Genomic DNA, 14,755 nt, shown 5'->3' with positions numbered 1-14,755 from the left:
AAAATTTTTAAAGCAGGTAGTAAAACATTGTGACTAATAGGATCATTTTTATTAAATATGATGTCCATAGTTGTTCATTTGTTATGGGAATCACCTTAAAGTAAGTCAGTTCTATAATTTTTATATGATTTTTATTTTTTCCATTATAGTTGATTTACAGAGTTCTGTCAATTTCTACTGTATGGCAAAGTGACCCAGCCGTGTGTATGTGTGTGTGTGTATATGTGTATATTCTTTTCCTCACATTATCCTCCATCATGTTCCATCACCAGTGACTAGATTTATTTCCCTGTGCTATACAGCAGAATTTCATTGCTTATCCATTCCAAATGCAATAGTTTTCACCTATTAATGCCAAGCCCCCAGTCCATCCCACTCCCTCCTCCTCCCCCTCCCCCTTGGCACCACAAGTCTGTTCTCAAAGTTCATGAGTTTCTTTTTTGTGGAAATGTTCATTTGTGCCATATATTAGATTTCAGATATATGTGGTATCATATGGTATTTGTCCTTCTCTTTCTGACTTACTTCACTTAGTATGAGAGTCTCTAGTTGCATCCATGTTGCTGCAAATGGCATTATTTTGTTCTTTTTTTGTGCCTGAGTAGTGTTCCATTGTGTATATATAACATGTGAAAATTTGTTCCAATAGGAATAATGTATTCAGGAATAATTTGAGCATGCCATCTATGCTTGTGTGTAATTTTGTCAGGGAGAAAGTCCAGGTAAATACTAAAGGTAGTACCTAACTGAATAGAAAATCTTAGGAAGATACAAAATACACACATGTACACATGCCTTTAAACCAGTGTTCTCAGTCCCCATGAATGTCATAAGCCATGGTATCCAGATCTCTTGTTTTACAACTTCATGCATGATTTCAGATAAGTCTCCTTCCATACTCCCGGTAACTCACAATCTGTGCCTCTCCCAAAACCCACTTCCACAAACAAATTGCTATGTCAGGTCTTTTTCAAGATTAAGTACCATGTTTATTGTAGAATTTATGCATTTCTCCACCATATAACATTCATGTATAAAAATATGCCACCATGTTTTATTAGGCTCCAATTTTTTTTTCTCCTATGGACCATGAGGAAGTTTCTGAATATTGCACCCTAATCCCATTTTTCTCATTAGCCCCATGGTTTCATTGCATAGTACAGTGATTTTTAGCAATAAATATGTCATATGGTAGTGCACCTGACTCTACATATACCATAATGTTAATGGTGTCTGTGGGTAATTTAATTGTTGCTTACCTACAGTTTCTTTTTATTTCTCCCCAATCATGTATTAATAGTTTAATAAATCTATGTAAACATTTTTAAAAGATGAGGTGGTAGCCAAAGGATGACCAGAGCTATTCTGGGTTGAAAGCTAATCAGAAAATCTCCACTTACTCACAGGCAATGCAATTCAGTGCCCTCTAGTCTACCTAAGAGAGGCACAATCAACCTATGCTCCTCCTGGAAAAACAGAGATAAGATCTCTTAGCAACACCTTAACAGCTTCTTCAGAATCCATATTAGTGCTAAGAAGAATACAGATGTGAATAGTTGAGAGTCCATTAAACAATGCTAATCAGATAATAAGCCACATGCCCCTAAATTGATTTGCAAACATTCCTAAGTTAACATGATACAGATCCAGAAATACATAGGCTCTCACTAGTAAGATACTTTCAGTACTTACTGACTTTCAAACTTATTCTTACTGAGATTAGAGCACCTTGTCTTTTCACGAAATATGGCTGTGGGGAGACTAAACATGAACACAATGTGGATTTCAAAAGAGAGTAAAACATGTATTTTCCTTATGTGATTTGAGTCTTGAATTTCCGCCCACTTTTCCAGAATGAACTTTCACTTGCTATCACTTTTTTTTTTTTCCTTTCTCCTTTCCAAGAAGGTATCATATGTTTGTTTGTTTGTTTGTGTTTTCTTTTTTTAAATGATAAGTTACTCCACTTGCTGCCAAACTGCACTACCTTTGATTTGGGCAGGAGCCCTTCCTCCCCACCCCCTTTCCCACGTGCCTGTTTTTGGGACTGTGCCCAATGAACTCTGAACTTCTTCCTGATCCTTGTATTTTCCTGTCTTTCTCTACACAGATCTGCTGTTGGCTGTACTCTATGGAGCTTTGTTTCTAGCTGTTCTCTGACAAAGGGCTTGATCTGTGCAGCACATCTCGTCCTCTTTGTTCGCCTCTGGCTTCAACCACTGAATCACCAAGTACTCTCCAGCTGGGAGTCAGACAAGGGCAGAGATGAAGAACCCAGAAGCCCAACAGGATGTTTCGGTTTCCCAGGGAATTCGCATGATGTTTTACATGATGAAGCCCAATGAAACGTCATTCCAAGCCCTAGAAGAGGTGCCTGATTATGTACAAAAGGTGAGATACCCTGGGAAGAGGCTACTCTTGCTTTTCTCTTCATAAGAAGTAAGTTAAACACATTTTAAGGCTTTGTGCACTTTCGTTCTTGAAATAATTCTAATAAACAATAACTGTTTCAAAAAACATGGAGCAAAAGTGGAATTTCCATTTGAACTGAATTTCTGTACCATATCCACAACCATCTTCTATGAAAATTTTCTTCCCTGGAATGTCACTGTGAAATATGATAAAAATTTTAAAAAGTTTTCCTGGATACAAATAGCATTATAAATCTAGCCATTAGAAACTCAGTATCAAATTGTTATATGGTATTAGTAAACTTTGTAATAATTTTGTTTCTAAAGGGAAAACTTGTCTTCCACCTCCCAGGAAACCATTTCCTTTTCATTTTAGCAAAGTGCTTCTACAGAATGGATATACAGCTGACTGAGTTCAACCCTGACTTCCTAAATTTGAACTTAAACCAAGTTTTCTTTGAAACTCTCAAGTGTTCAGAGGCACTTTTTACTTCTGGTTCCTGGCTGTGATTGGAAATGGAAATAACCAGAATTAGAACTTGAATACTGAAGTTCTCCACCCTGTCAAAGTTATTCCTACAACACTTACTAGTTCAGACCAGAAATAGAAAAAAATGACATCAGAGGATATGTTCTTGGGAGTTCAGTTTAGAAAATTTCAAGGCTTACCGTCAGCTTCCAAATGGAGTAAAACCCATAAAATTTTCAGGATTTTTTAAAGAAAAAAATGTGGTACTCACATCTTCATAAATCATTACTTTTATATTATAACACCAAACCTAGTCCAATATTTGTCATCAATAGTGGATGACAAATATTTTTTCTATTATATAAGAAACAATTGAATGACTAAAACTTGAATGATGTCTAAAACATTTAAAATGACCTTATTCTCTAAAATACTCAGAAGCAAAGTTTTTGTTCTACAGTGTCAATTTTGTTATTCTTGTAATTCTAATATGAAAGACTAGAATCACATGCATCTTTAAGGAAAGCCTTTTAATGTGGATCTTTCTTAGTCATGTAGACTATAGGTTTCTGATTATTGCTCTTACTTTAAAATGTATTTTTTAGATCTAACTTGAAACACATCCCTTCTAATCTTATTATTTTCTTGGCAGAATTATCATGGTTACATCCATGGTTATTTTTCATGTCCAAATCAGATGATGGAATTTGAGCACCTGTTTAATGTGTGACTGAAATGATCAGATTTCTTTGCCTGTTGGGAGGAAATTATCCTCTAGGATAGGTACATACCTTCTTCTACTATGAGCTATCACTCTGGGCCTCCCACTTTGGGAATGACTAATCAGGAAACTTGGAAGAATTTCATACGGAGCACAATAGCATCTCTTTTCTGCAATTTCCTTTCCAGGCAACCCCATATTTCATTTCCTTGATGCTGCTTGAACTGGTTGTCAGCTGGATACGCAAAGGGAAGCCACCAGGTCGTCTGGATGATGCCTTAACATCAATGTCAGCTGGTATTCTGTCTCGACTTCCAAGGTAAATTAGATGGTTAACAACATTGAGTGAATAAACTGAAATCCTCCAAATAAGGATAAAAAGAAACTCATCATATGTGGAATTCATCTATTTTTACATATATTCCCCAAAGAACTCAGTTACTGTTGTTACTTAAATTTTTGATATTTTGTTCATCATGGGTTTTTTTACATTCATTATTAAAAATATTGCTCTAGGAGTTCCCGCTATGGCATAGTGGGTTAATGTGCTGGCTTGTCTTTGTGGAGGTGCTGGTTCAATCCCAGCCTTGCTCAGTGGGTTAAGGATTCAGCTGTGCTGTTGGTGGCTTGGATTCAATCCCTGGCCCAGGAACTTCCATATGCCATGGGTGTGGCTGAAAAAGAAAAAATATTGCTCTATGTATTATTTATCTTGATTACTGAATTTCTTGGTGCCTCTTTAAATTTTGTGGGCAAGGCATACATCTCACTTACCTTACCTTAGTCCTGGTCCTGAGTTATGTTGTAGTTTTCTACTGGAAAATTAATGTGGCCTCAGGCAGATTCACATACTACTAGAGCAATCTGGGGTATGAACATTCTCTGGTCAAAGTCACAAAAAGCTCTGGATTACTACAGTGGTCACCCAAGCGATATCCCAGTCTTTAGCCCTACTTCATTGCAGCTAAACATTTCCATAATGTGAATCTGGTGGAAATTCTTCACAGGTTACTTATTGCTTGAGTGTAATTTATTTCTTGATCTATGAAAGCATTTGTTTATCCAGTCTTGCTTCTGGTCTCTTCATTCTTCTCCCCCTAGTGTTGTTTTTTTTTTTGTTGTTGTTGTTTTTTTTTTTTTTTTTTTTTTTTTAGGGCTGTACCTGCAGCATATAGCAGTTTCCAGGCTAGCGGTTGAATCAGAGCTACAGCCACTGGCCTATACCACAGCCACAGCAATGCTGGGTTCTTAACCGCCTGAGCAAGGGCAGGGATCAAACCTGTGTCCTCCTGGATACTAGTCAGGTTCATTTCCACTGAGCATGACAGGAACTCTCCTTTTTCCCCTTTTGCAATAGTTGCTCCTTCCATACTCTGCTCTTGCCAGATGTCTCAAATGACCATCCACGTGACCAACACTCACTCATTTCTTAAGTCTAAACATGAACTTTTCTTGAAGAGTCATCCTTTTTAGCAAATCTTGCCTGTATTCCAACCTCTGCTATATACCACTTCACTATGGGCTCTATTCACTATGGAATATTGTGCTTACCTCATGATAGAATTGTATCAAGTTATTAAGCTCAAGTGTTTGCTTCCCCGCCCTTCCTGCTAGCTTGCATGCAACTTGAGGAAAAGTGGTGTTCTTCATTCATAGTTTTAACTCTTATGCCTGGAATGATGTCTGGTACATGGTAGATGTTTTTTGAAAAAAAAAAAATCTGATATTCTTATAGTGTCATGTTGATGATGAAGTCTGAGGATGAAGGGACCAAACATCAGTAAACCAGAAATGACCTAGTACTTTTGAGAAAGAATAAATTATAATGTATTTAGAAGAAATATCAATGAATGGAAGGCTCTTCAGTACATGAGAATTTTCCAAAGAGCAGAGGGTGAGGGAAGAGTCCTTGAGAAATCTGTGCTTTACTCCGCTGATGAATGTTCTCATTCCTGCTTCCCACCCATTGCTTCTTTTACTGTTTTAAGAGCTTTACTTCTGACCAGTGCTCATTGCTTTGGAATGTTTGTATGAACCACCCAGTGGGAAACCAAGGTGGATTTTTAAAAATAAAATGAAAACTTGATATCTGAGAAAAGGTAAAATTATTTCATATAATTGCATAAAATTGTTTTGATAGGAAGTAAACCTAAAGGTCAAATAGGTTTCATAAATGTTACTATAAAAAGTTAATAGTTATAAAATAATAGTAGTAATAGTCATCATAATAACAATTCTTTGAAAAACTACTCATATGGCTGCACATTGCTTTCAGAGTCAGAGAATAATATCTCAAATTATTTGCAGTTAATTTACAGAATACTCTAATTAAGAATCTATAATTACAAATAATTTCCTCTATTTCATGTCTCCTTTGGACAGAACTGAACAAGAAATACATACAGCATACTCAAGGGGGCATGAATATGTGGTTATCGAAAAATGCCCAGTTGTTTACTGTATGTAGCTCATTCTCAGAAACTTAAGTGTATAGGCTTATGGAAATCAGACAATTGATGAACTGTAAAAATAACTTGATAACTGAGCAGTGCCCTGCAGGTACAATTATGGATCACATATTTTGTTGAGCTGGAATGAATTTATTAAGAACTCAGCCAGGCATCAAGTTGAACGAAGGCTTCAGCATTTCTTTTACTTTTTAAACTTGACTTTGGTCACAAGTGAAATTTAGATTGTTCTATTATCATAATATTGTAACAAATAGGAATGTAAACTAATGTGTTTTAAGTACTCTACTTCTGTTCAACACTCTTATTAAAAAAAGAGAAAAAAAAAGGCACAGAGTTCTAACAGGATAACCAAGGAGTAAATAGATATTTCTGCTAAAAAAGAAACTCCAAAATATAAGGTAAATGCAGAAAGAGAGAGAGAGAGGGAGAGAGGGAGGAGAGAAAGGAGAGAAGAGAGAGAGAAACCAAAACAAACTAATCCTTCAGGGATATGCCTGCAGTTCTTTTTCTTCACATCCCACCACTCATAACACTCCTTAAGCTAACACAAACTGTGAACTCTGGTGCCCTTTGAAGGAAAGGTAAAAGGTTGTGAACTTGAATTTGGAGTGTATTTTTCTATGGTTGTATTTTAAATGAGAACAGCATATTGCTTCTTCTTTGTTCACAATTCTAAGTTATGAACTGTGGATAACTTTGTAAGTTTTACAAAAAAATTTATTTTTCATAGTCGTTTGTCCAAAAGATCTCAGCAAAGCAAATGATCTGAAAATAAAAATTTTAAATATTTTCATTTATTTTGTTGCTATTACAAAAACTAACAGATATAAGCAGAGGAGGAAAGCCGCTCCTTAGGATCTATTCCCCTCAATCCAATTTCAGCACAAGACGAGAAATGGGGGTTAACAGAAACTCTGAGAACAATATTTCAGTTGAGGCCACAGTATCAAGGGGAATCCTTGTGCAAATGGTTAACAGCTGACGGTTAGATTAACATGGCATTGGTCTTATTCCCTCTGAGGGACTAATTTCATTTTCTACACCAGTAATGGGGGCTTGCCACGTCCTTAAAGTACGTGATTGCAAGGAAAATGGTAGTATACCGTTTGCTAATCCATTTGTGAGGAATTATACTTTGGATAATAATTTCAAATAGGCGTGTGCCTCTGACAAAAGAAGTTGTGGAAATCAAAGTGAAACCTTGAACATGTTTTTCCACTTTGCCATTCATATAATGGAAAGGCTGTGTGCAGACTTTGAGGAAAAACAGTATTTATTTGAGGATCTCAATTTCATTATTATATAAAATTCCAAGTACCTTGAAGATTAGTAGCATGCTTACCATATTGATAGAAAAGATGTCTGTGTATCTTTCAAATCTTTATATAAGGGGAAATATTAATCATAGACAAGATTCTATCTTGTTTACAAGCTTGTCAGACAGACCATGATGTGTAATAAAAGTCCATCTGTCCTAAGATCCAGATTCCAGGCAGGCCTGCATCTGTTTTGCTCTTCTGGAATCCAATAGGCAGCCTTCCTAGTCAGAATCTAGTCGTGAAGTTATAGACAGCGATGTGTATTTCTCGTAGTTACGTGGTGTATCATAGGCAGATAATCTGCCTCCTATCAATTACCTGTATAGGCACTATACAGAATTAAACTTAACAAAATATTGACTACAGCTATTTTTAAAAATCTATCTAAAATTTGTGAAATATCCTGCTACTGACTTAAATGCTAACGAGTGAAAAATAATGACGTCTTTTTTTTTTTTTTTCCTTGCTTGTTGAAGCAGAACTCAATTTCCAATCCTTCATTAGAAAACCGGGACTTCAATTTGTTACTTCCTTCCAACGTTTCTGCTTCCATAAATTGTATCCTCCCCAGAGAAATTTTATTCCTGATATAAATATCTACAGTATGTTTGTTTTTAATGGGTTCATTTATTCTGTTGAAACAGCAGATTATAAATCAAATTGCAATAGGTTGGAGGGATAATTTAAGTAGGTAAATTTTCAAGTAAGTTAGGGACACTCTGCTTTTAATACATGTGGGCCACTGCCAATTTTTACTATGGAGCTAGGTCTGCAATGTTCCACTATACATATCCACAGTTTTACTGGCCATGTCTGCTGTGGAATTTTCCACTCTTGACAGGAAAGTTTCAATTCATCAAAAAAAAATTTTTTTTAAAGAGGAGGAAATTAAACTTCTTTGAGATACTTTTCACTTCTGAGGGTAGGACTAGAGGATAAAGGAAAATTGTGTACTGTGTTTTTATACTAGACTTTAGTGGCAGAGGCAATACTGTCTTTGGCAACATCAAATTTCTATCAAATGAGTACCTATTATTTGGCCTGGTGACTTTAATAAACAGCTATTCTGTGTCCAAAATAAGAGAGAAATTCATTTATGCAATGCCAGTGGGATTTTATTATTAACATTTTTATTAACTTTGAAAATTATTAAAAGAACACCCTATGCCAATAAAATACATTTTAAAAACTTGCTGATTTGTTAGTTATTTTTGCTAGATTGAATGCTTCGTTTCTTCTTAACTTTTACCTTAGAGACCTTCTAATCACACTTTATCAATTGTGTAAATTCAGAGATTGCTATTAGACTATCTTTCCCTAACGAATGCATGCTTCCTTATGCTGATTAGTCTGGATTTGTGTGCTTATTCAGTAGACTAGTATAATTACTTGAAGTCAATTGCTTCTTGTGAAGTAAAAAATGTAGCACATTGACTTCTTTCCAAGTATTCCCCACATTGTGTTTACAAAAGTCTATGGTTTTGTGGTTGTGGTAAAAAGAAATTAAATTAAATGATTGCTTCATAAATGTCATTTTACAGTAAGAAACAACAGTCCAAATGTTGTCTGCCTCTAGAAGGTAGAGCTTGTATTATGTATTTTGTTATTACTGAGCAAAAATCAATATTCCACTAGATGGAGCAAAAGTGGCAGTAGCTTTACAGATAGACAGTGCAAGTTCCTGGGCCAGGTAGAAGAAATGTTGAAATAAATAAATAACACAGTTTCTCGGAAAAATAAATATGCGTAGTTCAAATATGCATATGTGTTTATTTATAACTTTCTGAAACGTGTAAGTATATTTTGAACTCATTTAAATATTTTTTCATAATTTATTTTATTAGAAATAAAAATGCCTAACATATTTTTTAAAAATTTTGCATAATCTAGCCAAATTAGGCCATACACATTGCTCTAATGACAGTTATGAAATAGTATGAGTTGGCAGATGTCTTTGAATACTAGGTACGTCATTCTACTTACTCTGAAAGTTGCTGCCAAATTTTAACAGTTTGCAATGAGAACATTACATGAAATTTAATTTGCTTGATTAGTGATTAGACCATCAGAGTATTTGAGAACCAGATAATTTTAGGATTCTTTCAGCTGAACGCTCTCATATCTGAAATTAGCTGTGAGACAGTGAAAGGGTGAATGACTTGTCCAATGTGACCTTTCTCCTTTTTTGGTTTTGATTTTTTAATGATTTTTATTTTTCCCATTATAGTTGGTTTACAATATTCTATCAACTTTCTACTGTACAGTAAAATTACCCAGTCACATATACATATATACATTCTTTTTCTCACATTATCCTCCACCATGTTCCATCACCAGTGACTAGATATATTTCCCAGTGCTATACAGCAGGATCTCATTGCTTATCCATTCCAAAGGCAATAGTTTGCATCTATTAATCCCAGATACCCAGTCCATCCCACTCCCCTACCCCCTTGGCAACCACCAGTCTGTTTTCCAAGTTCATGAGTTTCTTTTCTGTGGAAAGCTTTATTTGTGCCTTATATTAGATTCCTGATGTAAGTGATATCACATGGTATTTGTCTTTCTCTTTCTGACTTACTTCACTTAGAATAAGAGTCTCCTATTCTATTCTTGTTGCTGAAAATGGCATTATTTTGTTCTTTTATATGGCTGAGTAGTATTCCATTGTGTATATATACCACATCGTCTTTTTTTTTTTTTCATGTCTAGAGTGAGTCTCCATAACAGAGACTCAATTTCTCTTTCTTTTTTTTTTTTTTATTTTCCCACTGTACAGCAAGGGGGTCAGGTTATCCTTAGAGGTATACATTGCAGTTACAGTTTTTTCCCCCACCCTTTCTTCTGTTGCGACATGAGTATCTAGACATAGTTCTCAATGCTATTCAGCAGGATCTCCTTGTAAATCTATTCTAGGTTGTGTCTGATAAGCCCAAGCTCCCAATCCCTCCCACTCCCTCCCCCTCCCATCAGGCAACCACAAGTCTCATCTCCACGTCCATGATTTTCTTTTCTGAGGAGATGTTCATTTGTGCTGGATATTAGATTCCAGTTATAAGTGATATCATATGGTATTTGTCTTTGTCTTTCTGGCTCATTTCACTCAGTATGAGATTCTCTAGTTCCATCCATGTTGCTGCAAATGGCATGATGTCATCCTTTTTTATGGCTGAGTAGTATTCCATTGTGTATATATACCACCTCTTCCGAATCCAATCCTCTGTCGATGGACATTTGGATTGTTTCCATGTCCTGGCTATTGTGAATAGTGCTGCAATGAACATGCGGGTGCATGTGTCTCTTTTAAGTAGAGTTTTGTCTGGATAGATGCCCAAGAGTGGGATTGTGGGGTCATATGGAAGTTCTATGTATAGATATCTAAGGTATCTCCAAACTGTTCTCCATAGTGGCTGTACCAGTTTACATTCCCACCAGCAGTGCAGGAGGGTTCCTTTTTCTCCACAGCCCCTCCAGCACTTGTTATTTGTGGATTTATGAATGATGGCCATTCTGACGGGTGTGAGGTGGTATCTCATGGTAGTTTTGATTTGCATTTCTCTTATAATCAGCGATATTGAGCATTTTCTCATGTGTTTGCTGGCCATCTGTATATCTTCTTTGGAGAAATGTCTATTCAGGTCTTTTGCCCATTTTTCCATTGATTGATTGGCTTTTTTGCTGTTAGGTTGTATAAGTTGCTTATATATTTTGGAGATTAAGCCCTTGTCAGTTGCATCATTTGAAACTATTTTCTCCCATTCTGTAAGTTGTCTTTTTGTTCTCTTTTTGGTTTCCTTTGCTGTGCAAAAGCTTTTCAGTTTGATGAGGTCCCATGGGTTTATTTTTGCTCTAATTTCTATTGCTTTGGGAGACTGACCTGAGAAAATATTCATGATGTTGATGTCAGAGAGTGTTTTGCCTATGTTCTCTTCTAGGAGTTGGATGGTGTCCTGTCTTATATTTAAGTCTTTCAGCCATTTGGAGTTTATTTTTGTGCATGGTGTGAGGGTGTGTTCTAGTTTCATTGCTTTGCATGCAGCTGTCCAGGTTTCCCAGCAATGCTTGCTGAATAGACTTTCCTTTTCCCATTTTATGTTCTTGCCTCCGTTGTCAAAGCTTAATTGACCATAGGTGTCAGGGTTTATTTCCGGATTCTCTATTCTGTTCCATTGGTCTGTCTGTCTGTTTTGATACCAGTACCACACTGTTTTGATGACTGTGGCTTTGTAGTATTTCTTGAAGTCTGCGAGAGTGATGCCTCCTGCTTGGTTTTTGTTTCTCAGGATTGCTTTGGCGATTCTGGGTCTTTTGTGGTTCCATATAAATGTTTGGATTGTTTGTTCTAGTTCTGTGAAAAATGTCATGGGTAATTTGATAGGGATTGCATTGAATCTGTAGATTGCTCAGGGTAGTATGGCCATTTTTACAATATTGATTTTTCTAATCCAGGAACATGGAATATCTTTCCATTTCTTTACATCTTCTTTGATTTCTTTGATTAAAGTTTTATAGTTCTCGGCATATAGGTCCTTTACCTCTTTGGTCAGGTGTATTCCGAGGTATTTGATTTTGTGAGGTACAATTTTAAAAGGTATCATATTTTTGTATTCCTTTTCTAATGTTTCCTTGCTGGTATACAGAAATGCAACTGACTTCTGAATGTTAATCTTATATCCTGCCACTTTGCTGAATTTATTAATCAGTTCAAGGAGTTTTGGGGTTGAGTCCTTAGGGTTTTCTAGGTATAGTATCATATCATCTGCATACAGTGACAGTTTGATCTCTCCTCTTCCTATATGGATGCCTTTTATTTCTTTTGTTTGTCTAATTGCTGTGGCTAAGACTTCCAAAACTATGTTGAAGAGCAGTGGTGAGAGTGGGCATCCCTGTCTTGTTCCAGATTTGAGTGAGAAGGCTTTCAGTTTTTCCCCATTGAGGATTATATTTGCTGTGGGTTTATCATAAATGGCTTTGATTATATTCAGGAATGTTCCCTCTATACCCACTTTGGCGAGGGTCTTGATCATGAATGGATGTTGAACTTTGTCAAATGCTTTTTCTGCGTCTATTGTGATGATCATATGATTTTTGACTTTTTTTTTTGTTAATGTGGTGTATGATGTTGATTGATTTGCGTATGTTGAACCATGCTTGTGAACCTGGGATGAACCCAACCTGGTCATGGTGTATAATTTTTTTGGTATGTTGTTGGATTCGGTTGGCTAAGATTTTGTTGAGAATTTTTGCATCTATATTCATCAATGATATTGGGCGATAGTTTTCTTTTTTGGTGGTATCTCTGTCTGGTTTTGGAATGAGGGTGATGGTGGCCTCATAGAATGTCTTTGGGAGTATTCCTTCTTCTTCAACCTTTTGAAAGAGTTTAAGGAGGATGGGCACCAATTCCTCTTTATATGTTTGATAGAATTCACCTGTGAAGCCATCTGGTCCTGGACTTTTATTTGTAGGGAGTGATTTTATGACCTCTTCAATTTCATTTCTAGTGATCTGTCTGTTCAGTTGGTCTGTTTCTGCTTGATTCAGTTTAGGCAGGCTGTAAGATTCTAGAAAATTGTCCATTTCTTCCAGATTGTCAAACTTGTTGCCAAACAGTTGTTCATAGTATTCTCTTATGGTTTTTTGTATTTTTGCTGTATCTGTTGTGATTTCTCCTTTTTCATTTATAATTTTGGTTATTTGGGTTCTTTCTTTCCTCTTTTTAGTGAGTCTGGCCAGGGGTTTGTCAATTTTGTTCACCGTTTCAAAGAACCAGCTCTTGGTTTTATTAATTTTCTCTATTGTTTTTTGAGTCTCTATTTTATGGATTTCTTCTTTGATCTTTATAATTTCCTTCCTTCTGCTGACTTTAGGCCTTTTTTGTTCTTCTTTTTCTAATTCGTTTAGGTGGAGGGTTAAGTTGTCAATTTGGGATCTTTCTTCTTTTTTGAGAAAGGCCTGGATTGCTATAAATTTCCCTCTGAGCACTGCTTTCGCAGCATCCCATATATTTTGAGAGGTTGTGTCTTCATAATCATTTGTTTCAAGGTAGTTTTTAATTTCCTTCTTGGTTTCCTCATTGACCCATTGGTTTTTTAGTAGCATGTTGTTGAGTCTCCATGTAGTAGGTTTTTTCTCTTTCCTTTTCCCATGGTTGATTTCTAATTTCATGGCATTGTGGTCAGAGAAGATACTTGAGATAATTTCTACGCTCCTAAATTTATTGAGATTCGCTTTGTGTCCCAATATGTGGTCGATTCTTGAGAATGTTCCATGAGCATTTGAGAAGGATGTGTATTCTGCTTTTTTTGGATGTAGTGTCCTGAAGATATCAATTAAGTCTAACTTTTCTATTGTTTCCTTTAGGATCTCTGTTGCTTTATTGGTTTTCTGTCTAGAGGATCTGTCCATTGATGTGAGGGGGGTATTTAGGTCTCCTACTATGATTGTATTCTCATCAATATCTCCCTTTATGTCTGTTAATATTTGTTGTATGTATCTGGGTGCTCCTATATTTGGGGCATATATGTTGACGATAGTAACATCCTCTCCTTGGATGGATCCCTTAATCATTAAATAGTGTCCTTCTTTGTCTTTCTTTATGTCTTTTGTTTTAAAGTCTATTTTGTCTGATATGAGCGTTGCGACTCCTGCTTTTCTGTCATGTCTATTGGCGTGAAATATTTTTCCCCACCCTTTCACTTTCAATCTATATGTATCTTTTGTCCTAAGGTGAGTTTCTTGTAGGCAGCATATTGAAGGTTTTTGCCTTTTTATCCACTCAGCCACTCTGTGTCTTTTGATTGGGGCATTCAGTCCATTGACATTTAAGGTGATAATTGATAGATGATTATTTATTGCCATTTGAACCTCGTGTTCCAGTTGATTCTATGGTTCTCCATTCTTCCTTTCTTTTTTTTTTTGTTTTTTTGTTTTTTTGTTTTTTTTGGTTGGATGGTCTCCTGTTGTTATCTGCTTGAGTGTATTTTTTTTTTTTTCATTTTTTGCAAATGCAATATTTGGTTTTGGCTTGTGGTTGCCCTGTTTTTTAAGTATGCTAACCCCTTCCCATAATTGTCTGTTTTAGCCTGATGGTCCTGTAGGTTCAAACACTTCATTACTATATTAAAATTAAGAAGAGAGACATACATATAAACAAAAAGGGTTGTTTACCTCCTGACATCCCTTGCCCACATTTTATGGTTTTGATGACTCTTCTTTATTTTTTTCTTTTTAATTTTATTTTGTTTGAAGCATGTTCATGATTGAATCTGTATGCTGGCTTATTTGAGTGACTGCTCTCTGATTGCAGTTTCCTCAGTCCTAGTTCTTCCTCTTCTTCTTCTTCTTCTTTTTTTTTTCTTTTC

At 35.9% G+C, this 14,755-nt stretch overlaps 1 protein-coding gene across 8 annotated transcripts in view; it reads left to right on the top strand.

Annotated features, from left to right (window-relative positions):
• Positions 1 to 2,117: 2,117 nt before the first annotated feature.
• Positions 2,118 to 14,755, top strand: part of AGMO (alkylglycerol monooxygenase) — a 668,498-nt gene continuing 655,860 nt past the window's right edge. For all 8 annotated transcript variants that reach the window (XR_014815905.1, XR_014815904.1, XR_014815903.1 and 5 more), the window contains exons 1-2: positions 2,118 to 2,391; positions 3,790 to 3,920. Coding sequence is in view for 4 of the 8 variants with exons in the window: in XM_084977164.1 (XP_084833290.1) it covers positions 2,266 to 2,391; positions 3,790 to 3,920 (257 nt within the window). In the remaining 4 variants the exon portion in view is untranslated. The remainder of the gene's footprint in view (positions 2,392 to 3,789; positions 3,921 to 14,755) is intronic.

The sequence above is a fragment of the Sus scrofa genome, chromosome 9 (genome assembly GCF_054392235.1).
Source record: "Sus scrofa isolate SSC_HxYL_T2T_F1_AM1 chromosome 9, Sscrofa_HxYL_maternal_Yorkshire_Landrace_v2.0, whole genome shotgun sequence".
Taxonomy (NCBI): domain Eukaryota; kingdom Metazoa; phylum Chordata; class Mammalia; order Artiodactyla; family Suidae; genus Sus; species Sus scrofa.
The sequence above is the reverse complement of the archived record's forward strand: the minus strand, read 5'-3'. Positions and strand labels throughout refer to the sequence as shown.